This window comes from Lygodium microphyllum, chromosome 27, assembly GCF_053477565.2.
Source record: "Lygodium microphyllum isolate KBCC chromosome 27, Lygodium_microphyllum_v1.1.10, whole genome shotgun sequence".
NCBI classification, from domain to species: Eukaryota; Viridiplantae; Streptophyta; class Polypodiopsida; order Schizaeales; family Lygodiaceae; genus Lygodium; species Lygodium microphyllum.
In genome coordinates, this window is record NC_141161.1 from 89,307,030 (window position 1) to 89,334,986 (window position 27,957).

General features: G+C 43.0%; 1 protein-coding gene across 1 annotated transcript in view; it reads left to right on the plus strand.

The window, feature by feature from the left end:
* Positions 1 to 833: 833 nt before the first annotated feature.
* The window catches only part of LOC148012586 (histone-binding protein MSI1-like), a 51,962-nt gene continuing 24,838 nt past the window's right edge, over positions 834 to 27,957 (plus strand). Inside the window, exons 1-4 of the mRNA XM_087669795.1 lie at positions 834 to 1,310; positions 2,455 to 2,784; positions 17,055 to 17,207; positions 17,375 to 17,499. Coding sequence (XP_087525921.1) covers positions 966 to 1,310; positions 2,455 to 2,784; positions 17,055 to 17,207; positions 17,375 to 17,499 — 953 coding nt within the window. The 5' untranslated portion in view covers positions 834 to 965. The remainder of the gene's footprint in view (positions 1,311 to 2,454; positions 2,785 to 17,054; positions 17,208 to 17,374; positions 17,500 to 27,957) is intronic.

A 27,957-nucleotide genomic window follows, 5' to 3' on the forward strand; every position in this document is an offset into this window, starting at 1 on the left:
TGGTATCTGTCAACTATTGTGGCCTCACATCTAGTGTGTGCCAGGAAATCACAGAAATTGCAGCAGCAACAACTCTCTTTGCAACAACAGCAACTTTGTTTGCAACAAAATACTCCATCACTACTTCAACATTAAGCGCAATAACATCCAAGTAAGTAATTTTTAGTCATCATTGCATGATTTTTCTAAGTTTTCAGTCATCCTTGCATCTGCAGCGCGGATGGAAAGGTGGAAAGAGGGGTGGTGTGCTAAATTTTTTTCCCTCTTTCCACCTTTCCGTAGAGAGCTCAGTAGAGCCATGCTTCAACAACATGGTGAAGGGGTTCAACTCCCCTGCTCTCTTGGAAGTGAATGAGCTTCCAAAAACATGCATAGTAGTCACCATAGAAACAAATATATTGGCGCAGAAAGCAACGAGGCAATAACGTCATATTCTTGGAGTTCTGTGGTAAGAAAAACTTCAGATTCATGCTTTTAGTTTTATTGGTGACTTTTTTTAAAGGTTTATTAGTCAGTTTAAAGTGTTTAATCAAATATTCTAAAAATAATTATTATGAGAATGATGATCAACATCCGTAGTGTCCCTTCATTCACATGTGATTCAGAAAGTGTCCGGTACGTAGGTGGTGGTCGGTGTGTAAACGATTGTGGATGGAAGATGGACGGACACTTATTGATAACGAAAAATGTCCACTGCCCAATGTGTAAGCAGGTGGCGGACAAGTGACCGCCCAAGTCAACTTTTCCTATGCCCACAAACTAGGCGGGCAATGGCGGTGTGTAACCAGCCTAAGTTACAGAAAAGCGTTTATAACAGATTGCAGTCTCCTATTGAGAGTATAGTTGCTTGGCTGGTTGGGGGAGAGAGAGAGAGAGACGCATACACACGCACGCACACACCGAGAAACAGACAGGCACACCGAGAGAGAGAGAGAGAGAGAGAGAGAGAGAGAGAGAGAGAGGCCATGGCCAGAGAAGACGAGGACTTTCGGGACGAAATGGAGGAGCGGCTGGTGAACGAGGAATACAAGATATGGAAGAAGAACACGCCCTTCCTGTACGACCTGGTCATCACGCACGCCCTCGAGTGGCCCTCCCTCACCGTCGAGTGGCTGCCTGACCGCAGCGAGCCCCCCGCCAAGGACTATGCCCTCCAGAAGCTCATCCTCGGCACCCACACCTCCGACAATGAGCCCAATTACCTCATGATCGCGGAGGTTCAGCTTCCCCTCGAAGACCTCGAGACCGACGCCCGGCAATATGAGGATGAACGGGGAGAGAATGGTGGCTTTGGAGCTGAATTTGGCAAGGTCAGTTACACATGATTATCAGTAATTATCATTACTGTCTATCACAATTATCATAATCTGGATCTAATCCTTAAGATTTTTGCATAATTTTCATAATCGGTCCCATTCTGCCCCATTACTTCTGAATTTTAGTCATATTCAGTAATAATTCATCTTCACAGTTTGTTGCCTTGCATGACACCCCATTGCATTGGAATTTTCATTAACATTGCCTCTGAATTCTAGTCATGACACCCCATTGCAGTGGAATTTGAGTCACATTGGTCCGTAATCAGTCACATCCTACCCTATTAATTCCGAATTTTAGTCATATTCAATAGTAACCCATCCTCACAGCTTTTTGCCTTCCATGACAAACCCAGTGCATTGGAAGTTGAGTCACATTGCAATTTACTATTGTGTAAACACACACCCCCACCCTTCCCGTCTCTTGCAGGACTTTCCCCCTCCCTTTTTCTTCACAGAGTCTCATCCTCATTCCCATCCTACTCCATTGTATCTGAATCTCATTGATTGCCCAGCTTTGCAGTTTATTCACTTTCACGGTACTCTGATTGCATTCAAATTCAAAATACATTGCCAAATCATTTTCCCCAATTGCATCTCCAGAATCAGCCCTGCGCACACTTCTCACTCCACTGTCATCATTAATATATCAATCCTATCACCATTCTACCATGTTATAAGATTGTGGATGTGAATAGTGATATCAACTAGGACCCAAAAGTGATCCACCAAGAATACATGAAATAAGCAAATATTAGTTGTCATTCAGATTTTGAATTTCAACTGTGCTTAACATGTGTTTTGTCTATATTACCTTCACCTTTTATATCTATAATGCATGTTTGCTGTCCCCTTTCTTTTAAAATGTTACTGAGACTTCTAGTATTTTCAGTTTGTATTTGTATTTCTCTTGATTTTGAGTCAAAGTTTAATGCATTGTTGGCTGCATGCATGCTATATGAAGAGCGATTGATTTTGTTAAACTCTTCATCTTGGCCAGGGATACTTCTACTGTATGACCCTCCAACCCATTGCCCTTTATACACATGAATATTGTGTGCTTGCCAGTGACACTTTTTCATTTGGAGTCTTGTCATTTTTTTTCTTCTTGCATTTGATCTGTTCTTGTACTCAGCAGGTTCAAATAGTACAACAAATCAATCATGAAGGCGAAGTGAATCGAGCACGATATATGCCTCAGAATCCAGTCATTATTGCAACAAAAACTGTCAATGCAGAGGTGTATGTGTTTGATTACACCAAGCATCCATCCAAACCATCACACGAAGGTTTATGCCTCCCAGATTTGAGATTACGAGGGCATAAAAAAGAAGGGTATGGGTTATCCTGGAGTACTCTCAAGGAGGGCCATTTGCTTAGTGGGTCTGATGATGCACAAATTTGTTTATGGGACATTAGTGGGTCTACAAAGAGCAATGGTGTTGTTGAAGCGAAACAAATTTTTCAGGTGCTCGTCTCATCCTATCATTTCTTTATGCTGTATTCAGACTTATAAGTTTCTTGTGTCTTTTTATGCCTGCAAAAATCATCAAGGCATTGCATGTCAGTCATCAATGCTGATGGCCACTTTATGGCACTCTGTTTTTCTGTGTAGAGGTTATGCCTTAAAGATTGGAGGAAAAGTGAATAATGTAGATAGGTATAGTACCTAGGCTTAGGGGTAAACGAGTTATAACGACCTGTCTAGACACCACCTACAGTCTGTGTTTGCTGATCATGACCAGCTGCCACTGCCCCCGGAGCATCCAGTGACTGTCACCTTCCTTGCAGTTACAGGCCACCCAATAGTCAGCATCTCATCTCCAGTGTTGCCAGCAGATTGCAGCCTGCATTTTTCTGCTAGCACTTCATCGACACTGCTGTACTGTGCATTTTCAGCCAGGCAGGGTGCCCTGCTGCTGCTTAGTCATCCTCTGCTGTCATGATTAGCTAACGTCATCATTGAATCAGCTAGGCTTGTGTTTTCAGCAGTTTGAGCTGGGAGCTGTTGCTGCAACTTCTTCAACATCATTAGAGGCTGTTTGCTGTGTTTCGGGTTCCGTTTGAGGTATGGCACACTGTTGGAGCTGTAATCAGTGTTTCTGACTCCTCTTCCAGCTCATCTCATCCCTGGTTCACCCCTTAAGGCCCACTATATCATACTAGCATAGTGTGATTCATTCATTCATTATCTTGTCATTTTGAGTCCTTTTCACCTTGAGTTCTGTTGTATTCACTATGTTCTTGTTGTACACGTTTGAGTTCTCATTCTCTGTTCAAGCATTTCTTGACATTGTATTAGAGCTAGGTACTCTCAGAAATACATAAGCCTTGTTTTGAAAGCTTGACATTGAAGAGAAGTAAGAACACAAAAGGGGGAAGGGGTCCCCATAGCTTTCCCTTCCAACATTCAGTGGTGAGAGGAGGCAACTTCTTTAGTTGGTGTTTATAGGATTTTGGTCTTTATTCAACTATATATGTATCGTGTACCATTATTTGTATATGCCTTGGCAATCATACTGGTAAAAGGGCGCTTGGGCAAGTGAATGGTTTCCTATGAGGTCATTGTTTGAGTAGCACCATTGCCTTTGCATAGCATTCTATTTGATTATAACACCTTGCATAAAATCATGCATTGCCATTGTGTTTTTGTGAATGGAGTGCTCTAGACGATGGAAAAACGTGTATTTGCAAGTGCCCATCCAAGGATGAAAACTCCTTGCATTTGTGCATATTACCATTTCACTTCATCCCAGAGGGGTTGACCTTGGATCTGCTTTACTCGTGGCATCTCATGCAGTAGTGTACTATGGTAGAATATCATGGTAGTATGCAACACATTTCTTCATTTTCTTCCTTATGGATAGCCTTGCGGATGGTGGTGTACATGCCATCTATTGCGGTTTATGAGCCAACTATCCCTTTACCCATTGGGCATAGATTCATTAGAAAAAAAGAGGACCAAAATAGGAGTTCAAAGTGGTTTTAAATTGCCTTTGTGAGTCTTGGTAGGCCATTGGGTAGTCAACAAGGACCTTGTGTTCGATGCCTTAGCCTCTTGGGGATGGCCTTTTGGACTCTTGAGGGAAGATAACCATTGCCTTTGTAGTCTTGGTAGTTTCTTGGATAGTTGACATGCACCCATTGATCGAGGCCCTGGTTGCTTGAGATGGGACTTCTTGAGGTAAATAGGGGTAAGCTATGCTTGGCAATCCCTCGTAGTTCTAGTTTTAGGCTTGAGAGGGGGTGCTAAGCTAACAAAGGCCATTATGCATGAAACCTTAACTAGGTCATTTAACCAGCCCCAAAACTCAAACTTTAATGCTTAAAGAGTTTTTGTGTCCCATAAGAAAACCCAAACTTTGGTTGGTTTCTTATATATAAATTGATGGTGTGCATAGTCATTGGTATCCTTGACCATTTAGCAGTTGGAGCCCATCTTCCAATGTTGTCTACATTGGTACCGGAAGATACCTGAATTTGTGGGGCTGCTGTAGCTGTTCTAGCTTTCCAGTAGCTAGGTGACCTGTCGAGACACCTCATATAGTCTGCATTTGTTGATCAGGCCGAGCTGCTACCGTTTGTGGAGCATCCAATAGCATCCAATAGCTGCAAATGAACATAAACTGAAATGCTCACTTTACCTTCATAAACTTGGACAGTGGACACCCTGTTGGCTCCAAAACTGGCGCCCCTTTCGGTATTTCTTTAATTTCAATTGCTGATGGATAAATTACAAGCCGAGATTTCACGATCTCCTTGGCTGATTCAAAAGCCCCTTGCTGTTCCAATAATCAGCAAAGCATTCGGGTAAATTGCCCCTTGATTTTGACCTAGGACTTGCTCTAATGGAACCCCAACTGGTCAAATGCTGCCCCAAATTCACAATAGATGGGCTGGCAGCTGTAATCCTCACAATTCCACGAATTTCCGGTGCTGATTTCAGTGTACAATGCCTTTGACTGATGGCACGGGTCCTGAGGTGGTTGCTAAACCCTAACTACTGCTGTAATTCAGGGTTTACAGCAGTAAACTCTTTGTTGTCCACCAAATTTGGCTGTACTCTGCTACCAATGGCTGAGAATTGCTGAGAATGCTTGAGCATAGACTGGAGGAGATGAGAGAATGCTGTAGAAAGAGAGAAAAATCAGCTGAAATGTATCTTTTGATTCGTAGCTTTGATGACAAATCTGATGGCACCAACAGCTTCAAAAGGGGGGTTGACCCTTAGACCATTTGTAATGAAATTGGCTAGGCCATTTGCAACTTGGAGTGGTTCCCAACCTCTGTTGACCCTTAGACTAGTATTAATTAATTAATTAATGCTAGTCCCTAGTGTCACCACTGACACTTAATGGCCAAACAATTGTCCTAGGGTCTAATCTGGCACCAACTGACCACCAAAACCTAGTTGGCATAACTTAACACAACTTTTGCCTTTAACACCTACTGCATCCTTAGGATCCTTGGCCTGTTTCCATGAAATAACTGCCATGTGCATCACGTGCTAAACAACCTTGCACATTTGATTAATAACTTAATCAAATGTTACTAGCAAGATTAAAGCATCTCAAAATTTCACGTCCCCGTGACATCATCTCCATCAATTGTCAACAAGTCGCAACATGCATTTTGCTGCCAACACTATTGTATGCTGTGTTTTTTTGAGGCAAGGCGCTTTGTTGTTGCATCATTTGTTGACTTGCACGTTGTAAGTGTGGTGAAGAACGTGAGAATGACAATACTTTGAACTTAACTAACTCGATCAATTATCACCATGAATAGAGAGAGAGAGAGAGAGAGAGAGAGAGAGAGAGAGAGAGAGAGTCAACACCACATTGAGAGGGGAGCCCCTCCCCTTTCCTCGCTCCCCCTTCCCCCCCCCCCCCTTTTACAGAAATTTATTGAAACAAAGCCACGAGCACCAAGTGTCTGAACCATATACAAAAGGTTGATTTGTTGCAATTCTGAAAACTAGGGTTTTGAAATTCTAATTGTTGCAAACTCGGGCAGCAAGCTGATTTTCTTCTTTAGTGGTTGGATTAGATCAAAATAAGTAGAATGTGCTTATTAAATGAGAGATAGATAGGAGAATACAAAGCATGTGGCTGAAATTTTAGCATGATAGCTTATTCTAAATGAAGAGAGAGATCTCCAATGTATAGGTGTGGGGCTTGGGTGCTCAAAAGTGGAAAGTAGAGACTATGAATGATAGGTGTTAACTGAAAACGACAAGTGTAGGGATACTCGTCTCTTCAAAATGACACATGTTCTCTTTTAGATGCTATATGTCACTTTTCTAAAGAAAGAAGCTTCCAAACCTTTTACTCTATAAATCTCTCAAATGGTTAAGAGTTTGAGATAGCTGTTGAAGACAAAATTATTCCTTGCGAAATTTTAGAGACTTTGACATGAACAAAATTTTCATTTGAGCAACTTCCAAATATAGTAACCTTCTAAATTTTAGGAGTCGCTAAATTCAGCTTTTGGGGAGCTTCATTATATAGGTTCATCAGTTTATGGTTTGTTTCTTCGATCTTGAGCATCTGGTTTCACTTTCTGAATCACTCATTATATGGACTTCTAATCAATGTGACTATCTGAGTGTAAAAGTCTTAGTTATTTGAGCTTTTTGGTCAATCTGACCGTCTGACTAAACTTTTAATTTCTCTTGGACATGTTGTGAATGATGGCCCAAGTATAATTATAAGGTGTTTTAGACATTGACCACCCTTAGATAGAAAGATGAAATTTAAGCATATTTTGAAACACTTAAATAATATAAATTACCTTTCAAAGTACATGAGCATCAATTAATTTGAAATCATTGAGCCAATATGTCTTGGTAACAATTGATATACAAAAGGTTTGTTACATATGTTTTGAGTAGTTTGGATTGATACTTTGGTATCTCATTCCCCCAACATTATCAAGAGATTATTGTTAGAAGTGGTGCAACAAAGGAAGCATAGATAAGTACTAAAAAGAGATAGAAAATAAAAAAATATAGAACACTGCAAAAGAACAGAACTCAGAGATGTGCTTGGGAAATGGAATCCATATACCAAACACGAGAATGATGCATACAACGGTGAGTGATTGGTTGCGTGGGCACTATCACTGGCTCCTCTCTCCAATAGGAAGATCACTTGAAGATTGATGATGATTGAATAGGAGGAGGAGGAGCCATTGAATAAATAGGCATAAAATAGGTCTACAATGGCAGCTGATCGGTCAGCATTTAATGCTGACCAACCCCACTATATTCACTATGTTCTTGGTGTATGCTTTAAGTTCTCATTCTCATTTCAAGCATTTCTTTGCATAAGGATAGAGACAATCTTAAAGAATCCCCACTTTGATATATTGCAAAATTAGTCCAATCATTGCATTTGATGATTGACATTAGGCACTGCCATGCCAAGTTATATAGGCTTATGTCCATTGTGTTGAGCTATCAAAACTTATCTCTATATAATCTTTTTTTTGGCGGCATGTTTTTGGCTTATTAAAATAGGCCTAAAAAGGCAATTTGGCCATTTTTTAGACACTTTAGAGAGTTGTGCGGTACTTTAGATATTTTTTTGATAGTTATACAACACTTTAGATAGTTGTATGACACTCTAAATATTCTTTTGGATGTATGACACTCTTAATATTCTTTGGGCTCCAATATGTTTTGTAGAAGGAACTCATTGTGCAAACCACTCTTGTTTCCTTTTGTCCACACTTGCTACCTGTTAGCAGATATTAGTAAGCTCATGGTGTGAGTCTGTGTGCAGAGGCTGGGCATTTTATGTAGCATTTTATGCAGTATTTTATGGCACATTTTTGTGGCCATTTATGATGTATTTATTTAGCATTTGTTGCTGGCCGACCAACATTAAATGCTGGCCGACCTGCATTTTATGCTCCCCACTTTTGTGGCTATTTATAGGGCTCCTCCTCCACAGTCTTCGGTGCTTCAGCCATCAGTGGAGATCCTTCTGGGAGAGAGGAGCCGGTGCTGAGGAGCCCACGCAGCCAGTGACTCACCGTTGTATGCTACTGTCTCGTGTTCGATATGGATTCCATTTCCCGAGCATACATCTGAGTTCTCATCTGTCTACTGTGTTCATTCTTTCTTTCTTTCTTCTGTCTTGTGTTTCAGTATTTATTTCAGCATATTCTTTACGCTTCCATTGCTGCACCACTTCTGACATGGTATCAGATTTCAGGCTGCAACCTATTTGTGCTGTGTTTTCTTGCTGATTTCAGGATTTACACCTTTCTTGCTGATCAGCCAGCTGTCCTTCCTGCTGGCGACTGCTGATTTGCTGCTGGCGACAGTGTTTCAGCATTTGCGTTTTGCGTTTTTTCTGGACAGATTTGCGTTTACTGCTGTTCCACTCTTTGCTGCCCATGTTTCCTTCATCAAACTGCTGGCAACAGTCTTTAGCCCCTGTTTATTCAGTTTGCAGCCTGTGTTTTGCTGTTTACAGCATTATTTTTGCTTGTTTTTCTGATTATTCAGGCCGTTTTTGCTGTTTTTGGCAGTTTTAACCTGATTTTTTCACTTTGTGCAGCAGCTTTTGGCTTATTTTGGTCAGCCTTTGGGTTATATTGCATGTGAACTCACTCTTTTTGGTGTTTTTGGTTGCGTTTTGGTTGTGCTCCCTCTCCAAACTCTACCTCCTCCAGATGGCCCCTCCGTGCACCTCAAGTGAAGATAAGTTACATGGACCTGATTATCTCACATGGAGTGCTGTCATGAAAGCTTGGTTTGTGCAGAAGCGGCTATGGTACATCGTCTGTGGAGCTCTTGCTCGACCTCTCCGTCCTTTTCCTCTTCCTGAAGACTTTGATGAGGACAACCATGAGGAAGCGGTGCTCACATGGGACTCGGACGATGCCCGTGCTTACTCGGCGTTGCTTCGGTGTATTTCTAAAGCGGTCTTACCGGCGGTTACCTCCTGTAGGACATCTCTTGAAGTATGGCAGAAGTTGCAGCAGATGTACGAGGCACCTTCCACCATGCGGGCCGTCACACTTTATGGCCAGCTCCAGCAGATGAAGTTTGAGCCGAAAGATACTATTCAGTCTTTTCTTCTTCGTGTTACGCAGGTACAGGACCAGCTTCGGCACATGCAATCTGCTCTTTCTGAGGTGCATCTTGTCGGGACAGTCCTCTACAAGCTCCCCCCGGAGTTTGATGGAGTGGCCAAGGCTTTGCGGGCGCAGACATCATCGACTCCTGTCAGTTTTACACATATGACCTCGATGCTTCTTGAGCATGAGGCATCCTTGAGATTACAGGGGCGGCTTCCGGCACATTATGGAGGTGAGGCTTATGTAGCTTCAGAGAGGGGTGACGGGAAGAAGAAGTCGAAGGCCCAGTGTTACCACTGTGGCAAGAAGGGACATTTGCGGAAGGACTGTAAGAAGTTAGCGGCTTCCAGGAAGAAGGAGCAGAAGATGAAGCGGGATGCTGACTCTACCGATGAGTCCTCTCCTTCATCAGACTCCGACTCCGATCCTCCGACCAAGGAGAAGTCCAAGGCGCGGAAGGGATCCTCTTCTTCGGATCGCGGGAAGGGCTTGGTGGTCCCTTCCTCGGCTGTTTTCTAGTGGTGGTGATGCGGTCATCCCTCACGACTCTCTTGTGCCAGAGAGGGAGTGTGAGCGGGTGTTGGTGGGGCTGCCGTGCCTCATCTATATTTTGATACAGGTGCACAGGATCCAGAGAGGGATGTCCCTGACGCATCGACGGTATCTGGCAGTGAAATCCTAGAGACTGGAGTTGATTTTTGGGTTCATGATGAGCTGTTCTTCTTGACAGAGAGCGAGAGGCTTTCGTCTGGAGCTCACCTGAGGGGACACTTTGGTGGTTTGGCCAAAGGCGGGGAATCCATGGTCACATGTTCAGAGACATGTTTGGTAGATTGGCTTTGTATGTCCTGAGTGACATAGGTGACATTACACAGAGAGCCGCTATGAGTCTTCTCTATTTTCAGGTGTTGTTGGTACGATCGACATCGACATCAGATACTCTCCGAGGCATCTTGGTGGTGGGCTGGCCACTCACCGCTTGGACATCCATGGTCCTTCTGGTGTTTCTTTGTTGTGTAGTTTATGATTCTCCATCGTTGTACTATTTTATTGTATCAAATCACCCATGATCTGAGAGAGGGTGTTAGCAGATATTAGTCAGCTCATGGTGTGAGTCTGTGTGCAGAGGCTGGGCATTTTATGTAGCATTTTATGCAGTATTTTATGGCACATTTTTGTGGCCATTTATGATGTATTTATTTAGCATTTGTTGCTGGCCGACCAGCATTAAATGCTGGCCGACCTGCATTTTATGCTCCCCACTTTTGTGGCTATTTATAGGGCTCCTCCTCCACAGTCTTCGGTGCTTCAGCCATCAGTGGAGATCCTTCTGGGAGAGAGGAGCCGGTGCTGAGGAGCCCACGCAGCCAGTGACTCACCGTTGTATGCTGCTGTCTCGTGTTCAATATGGATTCCATTTCCCGAGCATACATCTGAGTTCTCATCTGTCTACTGTGTTCATTCATTCATTCTTTCTTCTGTCTTGTGTTTCAGCATTTATTTCAGCATATTCTTTACGCTTCCATTGCTGCACCACTTCTGACACTACCATCATTAATCTATCCTCATGCTCATATCCATAGGTTGCTACCTTTGCTGCCAACCATTATCATCATCTCTAGAGTCTACTAACAGCCTATCATCCTTCCGATGTTGCCAACTTCCATATGGCATTATCTGTTGCTGGCCATTGTCACAAGGATGTGAAATTTTAAGATGCTTTAATCTTGTCGATAACATTTGATTAAGATATTAATCAAATGTGCAAGGTTATTTAGCACATGTGATGTACATGATATTTATTTCATGGTAACATGTCAAGGATCTGGAGGATGCAGCGGGTGTCAAAGACAAAAGTTGTAATAAGTTATCCTCGACAGGTGCAAGGTGGTATCGAGTATCAGATTTGGGCTTGGACCAATTTGTTGGCCACTAATGACAATGGTGACATTAGAGACTAGGCATTAATTAATTAATTAATGCCAGTCTAAGGGTCAATAATTGCTCAAGGATACTTGGAAGACATTTGGTCTAGCCATTGGTTGGTGGAATTAAATTTTTGAGTACTAGAATAAATTTTAAATTAATTTTTAGAATTAATATTTTAAAAATCAATTTAAAAAGCTGGATAGTGTTGAAAAATGGGTATAGAAGGTTGTCACTTGGCAAAAGTTGCCCATGCAAGTGGGAAAAACGTTTTTAGGGGTTGGTGAAAGTCTATTCTAGCCATTGTGAGAGAGAAGGAGGCTTTTAGAGAGCAAGGAGAGGCTGTTGATGTGATTTATAGCCATTAGGGATCATCGTATAGAATGTGCCAGCACTTTGGAGCTCTCCAAGAGCAGGTGACAACAACCTAAGGTCCTTCTGGTGCTGATAATAGCATATATAGGAGAGGGCAACAATCTTTCTAGTGGTCCCAAGTTGTAGATGATAGCTTCCATGGTTGTTTGAGCAAGGCAGCAGTAGCTTTTCAACGCTTCTTGTGATGAAACTCTGAAATTTCTCTCTCTATGGCATTCTCTCTCATCCCCCAGCCATCTCTTAAGTTATCTTAGCATTTTCCAGCAATTTGAGCCATCAGAGGAAGAGATTTCAGTCAATCTCTATTGTAAACCCTAATGTATAACAAAAAATAAGGTTTTGATAGCTGCCTCAGGATGCATGCACAAAATTGACGGCCTAGGATTTTTCCAACATTTTGAGCCATCAGAGGAAGAGATTTCGGTCAATCTCTGCTCTAAACCCTAATGTGCAACCGAAATTAGGATTCAAGTAGTTGAAATTGAGAAATTTCAGGGAGATTCAAGAGGCCAGCCAGTCAATATCAGTTTGGGGTTGAATTTGTTTTTCAAGGAGTAGGTGAATGCCAACCAAGGGGCAAATTGGTTTGGAGACTTGCTTGTCAGTTTTGACAGTAAGAGGCACTTGGATTAGTGGAGGAGATTAGAGGATCTTAGTTGTACTCCTTCCATTTGTAATATAAGATAAAGAAATATTGCAAGGGGTGCCAATTTTGGGGTCAACAGGGTGTCCAATGTCCAAGACTAAGTGGTAAAGTGTGTATTTTCAATTTATGTTTATTTGTTAATTGTTGTAATTAATACTTAATCAGGTTATTTACCACCCTATCCAATGAGAAAGGGTTGGTTTCAAGGTTCCATCACCGGGATACTATTAATTCCCTTGATTTGGTGTGCCTGAGACACTTGATTGAAGGTCAAAAGCTTTGCTCTAATGCTGAAATTATATTTAGCTAAGCGTTACAGCAAGAATGTCTTGAGATAGTGAGATGGGATCAAATAGGGATGATGCCTCTCAATTTGGAAATTCACTAAGTGTTGGGGAAAATGCAATGCCTGTTGAGCTGAAACACGCTTTATAGCTGATTAGCATTTTTAAATGGCTCCAAATCACACTTAGTTAATGAAAATGCAGATTTGGTGCACGGTTCGAGAGAGTTTCAGTGGTCTCCCAAAACCCTGATTTTTGGGGCACCCTTCAACAACTATAAATAGAAAGACTGTCCACCATTCAATCTCATCCTTTTGTGCAAGTTTCTCACTCTATCGTGCAGATGTCAGCCATCAATCACCTACCATTTGATGTCCAGCCATCGCCGATTGTAGCCTATCACTATCCAACCCTAGGCGGCCTGTTTTTAGCCATTGTCTCGCTGTTTGGAGGTCTTTGTTTGCTGCATCATCATAGTACTTGATTAGCCTGCACTTTCAGCACTCGGTGCTAGGCAATAGGTTGTTGCCATCTCTCCCACCAAGGGACTATTACAGTACGTGCGTTTTTTCTATCTAGCAGGCCGTCTACGTTAGCAAATACCTCTCCTATTGTCGCCTCAGTTCCCTGACACTCTGGTGATCGGCATTTGGTGTTTTTCACACAGACACTCAGACACTCCAATTGGTGGTCACAACACTTGGAATCGGTCTTCAGTGGACGTCACTCTCCGACATTGCATTGCTCTGCCCTTGGGCATTTTGTACACTTTTACATTCATTTATAATATTTATTTACTTTAGAGTTTTCTTTTTGTGTTTGAGTTTTGAGTTTTTGTGTTTTGTGTTTTGCATTTTACTTTTAGGGTTTGAGTTATTCGTCTTTGTCTAGGTCTATGCTGTGTTGAAAACAATTCCACCAATCAATAATTTAAATTGGCCAGGTCAATTTGTCTCCCAAGTGTCCCCAAGCGGTTATCGACCCCTAGACTAGTATTAATTAATTAATTAATGCTTAGTCTCTAATGTCACCATTGACATTAATGGCCAATAAATTGGTCTAGGCCCAAATTTGATATTGGGTACCACCTAGTACTTGCCAAACATAACTTATTACAACTTTTGCCTTTGGCACCAATTGGTATCTTGGGGTCTTGGTTTCCATACTGTGAAATAATCAACTTGCACCTCACATGTGCAAGTCACATTAACATATTCTTAACTTTTAATCAAATGCTAAGCAAAGCAATACAATTTCATGTCCTCTTGATAGGCCACCCCCTTGAAATCCTTGCAATCATCTTCAATTGCATTACAATGTGCCAAAGCATTTGGAACCACTACTAGAAATACATGTTGGCATCATAGTCAAACAACATGGGCACCTATAGTATAACTAGGCTCATGCCCTTTGTATGTGTGAAATTCTAATTACTTCAACTAGTTACGATCCACACACATGAATCATAACCACTGTTAGAACCATAAGGGATGCATCCACATGCCAAAATCCAACATTGTTTTGACCACTGAGGCATTAGAATGCATAAACTAAGCATAAACAATACCTCATTGCAATGATGTACTACATGATATTTTCCCTCATGACCAGCACTAAATGGAGCATTTGCATGACCAACAGTAATACCATGAGTTTCAAACACAATGGGCTACATATTTACATTTCCAAACTTGCTACTTTGTGTCCCAACATCATTCCAATATTGCTATACATGGGGTTATGTATATTGCCAGTCATACTTGGATACATTGGGCCTTACACGCCATGTATTGGTTGCTGTATACCATAAGGAGTTGTGCTATACATCTCTGTATGTTCCCTAACACACCATAGCATGGAAACTAATACCACCTCCAAAGTACCATGGCTACCCCATCGTTGCATGTATGTTCTGCTGTCCAAAAAGCATTGGATTGGCACTTCCAAGTTGGCCTTGCATATGCATCAATTGCCCCATTGGCATCATTTGCTTATGCTCACTACTCACATCTGGAACATCATGTTGCTATATTGGCTCTTCCTTTGGTGCATCTTGCTGTCCCAAAGCTTTTTGAAGATGATTTCCTCTTCTTGCCTTTGCTTTTCTCTTGTAAGGGGTTCAAAAAGCGCATGAATTGAGTTCATTTGCCAATTGCAGACACATTTCAGCTGTTGTCTCGAGTTGATCTTTAAACTAGTGATAAATTTCCTCTTCCTCTTGCTGGTTATCAGCTCCTATAGGCCTAGAAGGACCCACATTTTGGTCTAAACCAACATTGTCAGCTTGCTCTCCATGCTGTGTGCCTTGTCCAAGATTAAGCATTGCATTTTCCCCAACACTCTGTGAATTTTCAGATTGAGAGGCATCATCCGTGCTTGATCCCATCTCACTATTTGAAGGCATTCTTGTTGTAATGCTCAACTGAATACAATTTCAGTACTAAAGCAAAGCTTTTGATCTTCAATCAAGTGCCTTGGGCCCACCAATTCAAGAAATTGATGGTATCTCGATGATGGAACCTTGAAACTAGCCTTCCTTTTGTGGAGGGGTGGTAGTAACGTGATTTAAGACTAAATTACAGCAATTAACAAATTCACGTAAACTGAAAATGCACACTTTACCACTTTAATCTTGGACAATGGATGGCCTGTTGGCCTCAAAACTGGTACCCCTTGTGGTATTTCTTTAACTTTTATTGCAAATGGATGGAGTACAACCGAGATCTTTTGACCCTCTCCACTTATCCAATTGCCACTACTTGTCAAAACTGACTAGGAAGCCCCCAAACTGATTTGCTCCTTGGTTTGCTCGATGATTGGCCTTCACCCTACTCCTTGAAAGATAAATTCAGCCCCAAATTTGATATTAGCTGGATGGCCTCTTGAATCTCCTTGAAATTCCTCAATTTTAGCTACTAAAATTCCAAGTCCTAGGTTCCCTTAATTTTGAGCATCCTGAGGTGGCTGCCAAACCCTAATTTCTGTTGTAAATTAGGGTTTACAGCAGAGATCAATCAAAATCTCCACCTTTAATGACTCAAATGACTGGATTTGCTGAGATAACTTGAGAAATGGCTGGGGGATGAGAGAGAATGCTGTAGAGAGATAAATTTCAGAGTTTCATGGTGAGAAATGCTGAAAAATTGTTGTTGCCTTGCTCAAACAGCTATGGAAGCTGTCACCTACAGCTTAGGACCACCACAAAAGCTACCTCCCCCTCTTATATGGTGTCACCCATACGAGGAGGACCTTGGACTGTTGTCACTAACTCCTGGAGGGCTCCAAATTGCTGTTGCTTGATGTAGGATTGGTCTCTAGTGGCTGCAAATCATATCAGCAGCATCTCCTTGCTCTCTAACATTCTTCTTTTCTCTCACAAGGATTGGAATACTCTTTCACCAGCCCCTAAAAACGTTTTTCCCACTTGCATGGGTAAGTTTTGCAAAGTGGTAGCCTTCTAATTCAATTTTCCAACGTTATCCAACTTATTAAATTGGTTTCAAAAGGTTACTTTTGAAAATTAATTTAATAATTATTCTAGTGCCCCAAAAAAATTCCACGAGCCAATGATTAAATTGGCTAGGCCAATCTGTCTCCCAAGTGTCCTTGAGTAGTTATTGACCCCTAGACTAGCATTAATTAAATAATGCTTTCTCTCTAATGTCATCATTGACGTTAATGGCCAATAAATTGGTATAGGCCCAAATTTTACACCGGTTACTAGCTAGTACCTGTCAAACATAACTTAATATAACTTTTGCCTCTAGCACCAACTGATATCTTGGGGTCCTGGGTCCCACATTGTGAAATAATTAACTTACACCTCACATGTGCAAGTCACATTAGCATATTCGATTAACTTTTAATCAAATGCTAAGCAAAGCAATAAAATTTCACGTCCTCGTGACACATTTCCTCCTCCACATCTATCAATAACTTTTGGCCTTATAGGTCTTGAATCAATGCAACTGTCCTTAAGATGTTAATGAAAAGATCTAGTTGTTGAGGCTAAGTAGAACTTGGGATTACATGCTTGCATATTGTACAATTCTATTGCATTTTACTATGTGAAAGATATTGTTTACCAATCAATAATAAACGTACTTGATTCATGGTTGACATTTAACATCTTAGGTATAATTTTTGTTAGCCTCGAATCACTAATAAGTGTTCAATTCTTTTGAAGAAGTATAGCTATTAGGAGAAGAAGTTTAGCTACTAGGAGGTGTGTAAGTTTTGCAGAAACTTATGCACATGTCCAACAGCTGGTTAAACAGAAAAAAGCTTTTATAAACAGACAGGATGTCTTTTTGACAAGCTGGCAGCATGAATGTTTACTGTTCATTCTTTTGTCTTTTTTTTTCTTATCAGCTGAAAAGCCAGATGGATTTGTGAGTTCACAATTTTCCTTTTTTGCAGGCACATTCTGGTGTGGTTGAAGATGTTGCATGGCACCTAAGTCATGATTACTTGTTTGGATCTGTAGGTGATGATCAACAGCTCTTTATCTGGGATCTTCGGACTTCAAACACAGAAAAGCCTTTGCATGCTGTTGAAGCTCATCAAGCAGAGGTAGAATTGACAGTATCTCTTGGGAACTTCAACATTTGCAGCATGTGTGGAAATCTTATGTTTCTTCCTTTGTCTGCTTATTGGGTGAATATCTTTTAGGAGGATTTAACATTCACGTATGCAGCATGCAGTCAAATCTTATGTTTGTATTTTTGTCTGCTTATTAGGTGAACTGTTTGGCTTTTAACCCCTTCAATGAATGGGTGGTTGCAACGGGATCGGCAGACAGAACTGTGGCGTTATATGACTTACGGAGGATCTCAAAATCCTTGCACTCCTTTGTGAATCACACGTTTGTGCCTTCTGTCACCTGTTTTGATTTTGTACAGCCAGAGTATATGGTGAATGCTAGTTACTTTTCTACTGAGTATGGACACTTCAAATTATAGGGCTCTTAAGTAATAATCTGGAATACACGTACATCATGTTAGTACTCCACTTGATAATGCACTTGTAACAATCACATGTTAGCTGCTGGAATCTCTGGGCTTGGGGAGTCTCTGAAGTTCAGGTGAGTCTGAACTAGGCTTTACATGCAATGAGCTAGATCCAATGGCATGTTTTGAAGTGGTTTGGAGCTAATCCATGGGTAGTACTGCATGACTGTTGGGAAATTGAGCAGAGATGGATAGAACTGGTGGTACATGAATGGATCTGGCCGAGAAGTATCGGCTGAACGTAGGCAAGCAAGTATGCACACAATTGAATGCCAGCCTGGGATTAGTTGTGTACACAGTAAGACAAATGCCAGAAAATCCCCTTTAAAAGGACATGTTGTGGTCATCCTTTTATTCTCACTGATTTTTATCGCATTCTCAGTCACTTTCCTTCTTCAACTGTTCCCCCTCTTCATCAGCTGCCATATCCTGCATCTTGGGGTGTTCCCAGCTGCTGCCCAGGCAACTGTCACCACTGCCCAGCCAGGAGGTCTGTGCGGCATGCAGCCCTCTCACCAGCCACCTGGAGCTGCCACCCGGCTGATCTCCATTGCTGGCAGTCGGTTCGGAGTGTGGACAGCTGCTGCATTGTCAATATCATCGCTGCTGGACTGCGTTTCTCCAGCAGCCTGCATTTTGCTGTATTGGTGGACTGCCACCTGACACATATCATTACTGTCATCAGACTGATCTGCAGTTGGCATTTTCAGCCAGCAGAACCTTGGCTTTTGCTGTATGGAATCATTGTCAACAACTTGCTGATCTAAAAGACACTGTTTCATTCCCTTTACTGCTGCCTGCATCCTTCTAGTGTCTTCTTTGACATCCCACTTCCTAGAGGACTGCATTTTGCTCCCTCTCAGTCCTTCCATAGGTGCTATTGACCTTCATCAACCTAGATAGTGTGGTTATCTTGAGCCACTTCTTCTTAGCTCTCTCCTCAGCCTTGGTCCCAAAAACACGGAGACCTGAGGACGTTGTATAATCATTTCATTTTATTCGTAAGTCATTCATTCTCTTAGTTTCTTAGTTCATTCACTGCTGGTGGTTGTTGTACACTCTATTGTCTTCCATTGGAAACCCTCTTGTTTCTTTCCACAATATTAGAGCAAAGTTGCCTTTGAGCTAAACATTCTTATTCTTTGTGGAGAACACATGTTGCAGGGAGCAACAAGACCATTGTCAACTTACATTCCTACACCCCATCCCATTGCGACATTCAAGAGGATTGAGTTTTGCTCCCCTCACACCCTCCCATTATAGGTTTGTCACATTGGTGCTTATGGCTTCTACCTTTCAAGTTTTAGTTCTGACCACTAGGTGCATCTATTGTGGCAAGACAGGTCACTCCTCCTTAGCTTGTCGTCGTTGACCATTGCTCTCTACACCATTGAAGTATATGTGTCTTCTCAAAGCTACTTCTTGTGCCAACTCGCCATTCTAGGTAACATAGATTGTTCTACATCTGCTATTGGAGTCCTATGCTCAAGGCATAAAAGCCCCATGATGCATGTTGAGCTCTTTCAAGCACATCAAGGCACTAAGGACGAGCCCTTTTAGAGACAACACAAAATGTTGCAGATGTTTCCTCCCCCACTTGTTTCTTTGCTCATGGCAATGAGAACCTTGTGACACTTGCTAACCCTTTTGAGCTATGGACATTTTATCAGCTACTTATGACTCCACAAGAGTCACATATATCTTCTCACTTGTGATGCCCCCATAGATGCAAGTTGCAATAGGAGCATTGAGGAGATCATTTGTGATACGCCTTCTTCCCATTTGTCTTCTATGTAGCCTTGGAAGATGGTTGTTGGTTTCTTGCTTCACAACTGCGTTGATCCCAGATATTTGTAGGCCATCCAATTGGTTGTATGTTAATGCCCTTTGGTCAATGGTTTGGGCACCCTAGCTATCCTAAAGCCGGTTTCATTTAGCACATCCATATGGCATTTCCATTAGTGGGGCCATTATTTGGGTAGATTGTTGTTGTACATTCATTCAATCATTCAATACATTCATTTGAGTTTGTGATTGAGTATCATTGTGTTTTAACTACCTCTCTCTCTCTCTCTCTCTCTCTCGGAATTACTCCACACTAGGGCCAACAATACCTTTTTCGATACTCCAAGGGCATTTCTTCTTCTTCTAATTCCTTACAGGTTTTCATTAATGTTTTTTGGGTTTTGTATCTCCCTTAGAGGGGGATTCAGTGGGAGTCATGGTCCATTACTACCGTTGACCAGAGAACTACATTTTACTCCCTCCACACAGAGGACATCTGTACACCATGGCAAGAGCTTTGGCTTTCATTCTCCTTTTAGATGCTGATAATGTCCTCTCTCTTGAGGCCTAGGATTAGGCACAGCTACATGTTCTTACCAGCATGGAGATGGAGCTAGTGGTTTCTCTCCCAAGGTTGAGTTTCTAGCACCTATAACTGTCACCTTGGCTACTTCTATTCCTCTAAGGTCTTTCAGCTATGATATAGGTGTTTCTTTCTATCTCCTCTCAGACAATTGTGGGAGATTGTGTTTTCCTCTTATCTCAATGATACTCTTGCTAGACAATGGGGGATCCTATTGTCTATTTATTGTCTTACATTTTAAAAGTTAAAATGAGGATGGAGTAGGACTTTCTCTTCTCTTAGGACTCTTTTGAGTGTGAGAGAGGGTGGTGCCCCCAAAATAAGGTGTGCATTAGCATTAGATTGTCATGTATCAATGCCTAATTATACTCCTTTCAAATACCCAAAATTATTTAAAAAGGCTTTATTTGTGCATAGTAGGACAAATGCTCCAACCCATAGCTACCAAGAACGGGGAATGGGAACGGGAACGGGACCCTTTGGAACGGGGGGAATGCCCAAAGCTAGGGAACGGGAACGTGTCAGAGTGCAACGATGCGGAAGCGTTGGACAAAGACCGAGAGAGAGTGAACATAGAGAGAAGAGAGAGAGAAAAGAAGACAGTGTAAATGCAGAAAATCTGCGGTGTAGTATGCTGTATAAGAGTGCTGAAATACACAAGGGGGCAGAGGAAATATTTGCGCATGTATCCGACTTGATGACCTCGATCTCCGTCAGCTCGAGCACAGTTTGTCTCAGCCAACAGATCTCAAGATCAGAATCTGAAAATAATGAATGCTGGAGTGTGCCACGAACTGGCTATAAATAGCCAAAAAATAGGAAATAATTGCACCACGTCGACTGCAGTAAACTGTCCGACTGCAGGTGCTGATGTGGCGCCTGCTGACGTGGCTTTGCCGTACTCACTGTCCATGAAATGACTGGCTAACACCCCCTCTCAGATCCTAGATAGGTCAAAAGACTGAGGGATCTGGAATGTTGCCAAAGAAGAGCCTGGGGAAGTGCCTTGGTAAACAAATCTGCAAGATTATCCTTCATCTTGTAATACTTCACATAAATGGTCCCATCCAGAAGCTTCTCCTGAATGAAGTGATACTGGATCTCAATGTGCTTCGTCCGGGAATGGAATACAGGATTCCGTACCAAGGCAATGCAACTCTCATTGTTGCACCGCAGAAGAGTACGGCGAGTCTGGGAGCAGCCAAGCTTCTCCAACAATCTCTGAAGCCACACAACCTCACCTGTGGTGGAAGACGTAGCCCGATACTCCGCCTTAGTAGAAGAAGGGGCTACCATGGGCTGCTTCTTGCTACTCCAAGAGATAACACCTGTACCCAAGGTAAAGCAGTAGCCTGTAGTAGACCGTCGGTGGTTCACATCGCTAGCCCAATCCGAGTCACTCCAACGTGCAAGAACCAGATCTGAAGCATCTGAACCTACGGGATAAGAAATCCCTAAGTCAAAGGTCCCCCTCAAATACCAAAGAATCCGCAGGGCAGCCTGCCAATGCACCTGTTTGGGTTCAGTCATGAATCCTACCAAAAGACCCACAACAAAACAAAGATCAACACGAGTGTTGAGAAGCCAAATCAAGGATCCAATCAACTGATGGTAGTGAGAAGCATCCATCACGGGAGAATCTGAGTGTGAAGTGGCCTTCCAATTCGGATCAATAGGAGTAGTAATGGGTTGACAAGTCTCCATCTCAAAAGTCACCAAGAGCTCCTGAATGTACCTCTGCTGAGAGATGAAAATCCCCCTCTGAGATTGATAAATCTCGTGATCCAAGAAGAAATGAAGAAGCCCCAAATCCGTCATCTCGAATGCCTGTTGTAAACTCGGACCTTTTGTGCATGATCCCCTGTCAGAATCAAATCATCAACATATAACACAAACAACACACGACCAACCTCGGAAGTGTGCACACATAAAGCTGCGGATCGGCCTTGGAGCGCCAATATCCCAACTTCGATTGAAGAAACAAGTCAATCTTCTCGTTCCATGCACGCGGAGCTTGCTTGAGGCCATACAATGCCTTCTTCAATCTGTAAACTTTCCCATCCGAGGATCCAAAGCCAGGAGGCTACTCAATATAGATCTCCTCCTGTATGTCACCATTTAGAAAGGCCGACTTCACATCCAATTGATAGACATGCCATCTCCTATGGCCAGCCAAGGCAAGAACAACTTGAATAGTCGCCATACGAGCAGTGGGGGAAAAAGTATCATGGAAATCAATGCCTGGGCGCTGAGCAAAACCTTTAGTAACAAGGTGAGCCTTGTGCTTGTCCAAAGAACCATCGCTAAGGTACTTGGTCTTGAAGACCCACTTGACAGCAATCACCTTCTTATGAGAGGGACGAGGCACAAGAGACCAAGTGCCATTCCTCTCAATAGCCTTCAACTCGGCTTCCATGGCCTTCCGCCAATGATCAGACTGCAAAGCCTCCTTCACTGAAGTGGGCTCACAATCCTGCATAACATGAGTCAACAAACAATAGTTGGAGCAAACAAGCTCTGAAGAATGTGCCTAGTTCCTCCGTGACCTCCGCGGTCCATCCTGCGGTTCCCACTCCTCAAGGACCCCCTCGATCCCTGAATCTCGGAGTGTGTCACGGTCCTAATGAGGAGGAGGATGAACCTCTCTCCGTTGCTCTCCATCTGCTCAAGACTCGGGTACATCCATCGGTGGAAGCTCCTCGGGGGTTGCCGGTGGAAGAGAAGACTTTGAATTAGAAGAAGAATCTCCTTCAAGAGGCTCTGGCTCCAAAGGAACTGTCTCGGGAGCCCAACTCTCCCGTGGATCTCCAAGGACGGGGTGCACCTCACCCCCCTCTGTGGCCGGAACTTCCATGAACCGCACATCTTGGCTCGTGTAGATATCTCGCTTGACGGGATTAAACAAACGATAACCTTGGGATTGGGAGCTATAGCCAACAAAAACCTGTCGTCGGGAAGCCGCCTCGAACTTATCATGCTGCGTCTTCGGAATATGCATATAAGCGTCACACCCAAAGATCCTGAAATAAGAGACATCAGGCTTAGTCCCGAAGTAAGCCTCAACAGGTGTCATCCTGTCAACGGCTGAAGTGGGAGATCGATTGAGGATGTGAACTGCAGTAGCCACTGCCTTGGCCCACAGAAACTGAGGTGTCTATCAGTGCTTCATCATGGTGCGTGCCATCTCGATCACACTTCGGTTCTTCCACTCCAAAATGCCATTCTCTTGGGGAGTGTTGGTGTTAAAAAACTCTTGGTGAATGCCCCTATCTGCACAAAAACGAGCAAACTCATCAGACATAAATTCACCTCCCTTGTCTGAACGCAAGGTCTTCAGTCGCCGGCCAGAATGGTTCTCCTCAAAGAGAAGCCAATTCTTAAAGTGAGAGAAAGACTCTGACTTCAAAGTCAAGAAATAGACCCAAGTCATCCTGCTGTAGTCATCTACGATCAACATGAAGTACACGCTCCCCTTCAGGGACTCGGTCCTCATCAGGCCACAAAGATCCATAGATACAAGCTCCATGGGTGAAGTAGACCACCTAGAAGCTTTGTTGGGAATCGCATCCCGATGCAGTTTGCCACGAATGCAGGAGACACATGGCTGATGGCTCACCACTATGTTCAGCAATCCTCGGACAAACGACCCTCCCGACGCCTTCCCAAGGTACTCGTAGTTTAGGTGGCCAAACCGAGCATGCCATAACTCGGACTGTGTTTGAGAAGTAAGAAGAAGAGAAGTAAGGGCTGAAGAAGACTTCAATTTGTAGATGCCATTCTCCTCATACCCTGTAGAGAGAACCTTCCTTGATCCACGATCAAGGACTCGAACAGTATCACTGTCAAACTCCACCAAGAGACCAAGAGCACAAATCTTATGGACCGAAAGTAAATGATACCCCAAACTTGGCACATGTAACACCTCAGTGGTGTGGGTACCACCACGTCCATCTGGAATAAGCTGCATCTCACCCTGCCCAGCAATAGACATAGAAGAGCTATCTCCAATGAGAATCTGCCCATGTGAAGGTCGCAAATGGGCAACACCAACGGGAGAAAGAGTCATGTGCCGGGAGGCACCACTGTCCACGATCCACTCACGAGCCTGAGGAGCTGTCATCGCAGCATCAGAAGTCTTCGGTGTAGAGGCCTCGATGACTGCTAAGTGACCGCTCCGGAATCCTTTGTGTCATTCTTCTTGCTATCCTTTTTGTCTTTGTCGGGGCAATCCTTCTTCTAGTGATCGGTCTTTCCACAAATATGGCAAGTCGATTCCTTCTCCTTGTCCTTCTTGGATTTGTTGTCCTCCTTCTTCTTTTGGTCCTTTCCCTTCTTTTGAGAGGCTTGACCAACCAATGCCTCCGATTTGGAAGCATTTTGTCTTCATTTGTTCCTCTTGGTCCAAGACCATAGGAACCAACTCTTCCCACCGAAGAGTCGACTCCCGCCTTGATACAATAAGAGCGGAATAAAAAATACCAAATCGTGGCGACAATTGGGACAGTAAAGTGATCGCCATGTCTTCGGAGAAAATAGGCTTCCTCGCATTTTGAACCTGCATCTAAAGCTGCCGAAGCTTGTTGATGTGTTTCTGAAGCGAAGAAGACTTATTCACGGACAAAGTCCGCATTTGCACCTCCAAAGAAACCCTCTTCATCAGGGTCATCCGGTTGTACATTTGATCGAGCTCCAGCCATATCTCACGAGCCACCGTCAATTGCTCGATGTGAGCTATCACGACTATGGTGCAAGACAGAAATAGAAAAGATCGAATCCTAGCATTCAGTTTGTCCCAATGAGACTGGGCCTTGGTCAACTCTGCACGAGCATTGGAAGAGAGTTTGGACTCATCTCTCACCGAGAGCCTGTTAATCTCCTCCATCACCAGTTCTGCCAAATCATAAGACTCCAAAATGGCCAACATCATCACCCGCCAAATGCGGTAATTGTCACCATCAAGCTTTTGATCCGATGGAAGAGCTGGTAGGACAGGCACCTTCTTGTCCATGATCGCCTGGAACCCCAAATCAGTCTCTGTAGACATGTTAACTTGCAATACCTGCACAAACGAAAAATCAGCCCCCTCTGACTGTGAAAATGTAGCCTTCTAGGGCTGGTTCCTCCGTTGCGCAAACCTTCTTCACCCATCGGAGGCGATGAAAAGGTAAAATCTGCAATGGAAGGCCTCAAACGCAGCCTTCCTCCCCTTCGAATAGCAATAACTTGCAACAAATTCACCGATTAGACTCCTTTCTCTCACGCCCATGCTTGCTTCAGCCTTGATCCGATGCACAGCCCTCCCGCTCGCCCTCGAATCCTGAAAATGCAGCCTTGTGTCGCGCTGAAATCTCCTCTTCAGATAGGTTTAGCCCTCAGTCAGTCCATCTTCACCACTCTGATACCATGTCAGAGTGCAGTGATGCAGAAGCGTAGGACAAAGACTGAGAGAGTGAACACAGAGAGAAGAGAGAGAGAGAGAAAAGGAGAGTGTAAATGCAGAAAATCTGCGGTGTAGTATGCTGTATAAGAGTGCAGAAATACACAAGGGGGCAGAGGAAATATCTGCGTATGTATGCGACTTGATGACCTCGATCTCCGTCAGCTCGAGCACAGTCTGTCTCACCCAACAGATCTCAAGATTAGGATCTGAAAATAATGAATGTTGGAGCATGCAATGAACTGGCTATAAATAGCCAAAAAATAGAAAACAACTGCATCAGGTGCATATCATATCAACCATACTTTGTGAAATTAGAGACATAATAATCAAGTTTCAACAATAATAAAGATTCAAAACATTGTAATCAGAAATGGATTGTCGCATTCATGATTCAACATTGTAATCAACAATGTTGCATAAGTCCAAGAAGTGTGCATTGCAAAGACACAAAATATGCACTAAACTTTAAAGTCTAAAGATACAAGTTACAAGAGCCCCAATTTCCAAGTCAATACTCTAAAGTTCCAAAAGGCTAGCTGCTAAGGCTTAAGTGCTCTGATTCATGGAAGATGGCTCCACTGTGCCTGAATGCTCATCCTGCTAAACAACATCCTCGCCATCACCATCACCATCACCATCACCATCATCATCATCATCGTCATCTTTTTCCCAACGTATAAAAGAATCAGCCTTTGCAAGTGATGTATGAGCTAGCAAGCAAAGATTGGAGCTCACATAAACTAGGTTATTCGTCTTCATTGTACCAAGAAGATTTCTCTTCTTTGAGTGAATGTGATTGAATGAGCTCCATAGTTGCTCTAAACAAGAAGAGCTAATTGTTTGGCTAAGAATACGAATAGCCAAACTCTGGAGCTTCTGCCCCGTAGTCCTCCAACCATAAAGCAGCCCTGATATTTGTCCTGTCCTCTAGTACATCCTCTGTACCAAACATCCCTAATGTTTGCTGGTACATAGAGAGCTGATTTTTAATTTTGCGTTGCATTTCACGGCTAGGATAAAGCCTGGCAAGCAATGTGTTCCAAGCCTTGACCACCTCAAGGTCTCTTTCTTGCATCTTTCCTTGAAACTCAGGATCAAGCACATATGCTGCAACATGCATAGGAGAGTCATACTCATTCCATCTGTTGATGCATAACTCCTTGATCTGCTCATACCTGTTTGCATTTGGTTCCAAACTCTCCAATCTCTCAATCGTGCAATCCATACCTTCATAGATCTTTCCAATGCATGGATCCATGCCATCTGCAAGCCTCAACATGTGCATAATAGGATCAACCATTTGGTTGGTGTGATTCACCTCATCCCAAAAATCTCTATCAAAGACATATGCATTGCATAACACAGCAGTAGCAGTGGCAGCCCCAGTCCAATTTTCATACTCATCACTAGCAAATAGCTCCCTAATTGCACCTTTGCAATAGTGCAATCGACCAAGCATAAGAAAGTTATATGCAAATCGTGTATCCGGAAGTTCTTTGTCACTTCTCTTGCGAAACTCAGCATGCAAGTACTAATGATTATATATAAATGTGATAATCTTGTTGCCTTTTGCAACAAGAGATGCAATCCATGGCAAGTCCCCAATATCCTTCAACAAGTTATTCAAGCAACGCACCATGCATGGACTAAAGGTGATATGTGGATACATTGCCATTAAAATGTTTCCTGCTGCCTTGTTTGCAGGTTCACCATCTACCACAAACTGCACTACATTTTCTGCCCCAGCAGCTTGCATTGCCTCGCACCACTCGGATGCCAATACATCTGCACTCTTTCCAGTCTTTGAAGCATCATGACTACCAATAAAGTATACATCTCCAGGAGAATATGAGACAATGCCATGTATGGATCTATGGTGTGTGTCACTCCATCCATCTGCTATCAATGTCACTCCATTTCTTGCCCATTGATTGCGAATATTTGCTGTTACAATCTCTATGGCTGCTTTCTCCTTCTGAAGCAATGTAGTCCTGATAGTTTCTGATGAAGGGGGCTTATATGTGGGTCCATACTTTGCAATCTTTGTCAGCATATTTAAAAAATAAGGTGACTGGCTGATTTGAATGTAATATAGTCATGGTAAAAAAAAGCGTGCCACTATTGCATCTGTTTCCTCTTTTTTCTTTGGTTCCCATGAAGTGTGCAATGAACTCTGTCTAACGCCACGACCTGCTGCCATTGATGGCCCACGAGAAGGCTGCGTAGCCACTAATCTTGGTGGTCTTTCACATGAAGCACTGTGCCTTGCTGGCCTTGGAGTCCATGTTGTTGGATCCATTGCTATATTTGGAGTCCTCCTGGCATGTGAATTCCCCATAGAAGTGGCTATGCGGTCAAGTAACTCCTGCCTTTTCTCAATTGATACATTGGTGCAAAAACGCACCTCTTTCCCCTCCTCGTGTAGAAGATGGGCTCTCACTTTATGAGCCCCACTAGTGCGAGCATAAGAGCAAAGTTTGCATTTCCAAGGGCGAGCCCCTCCAC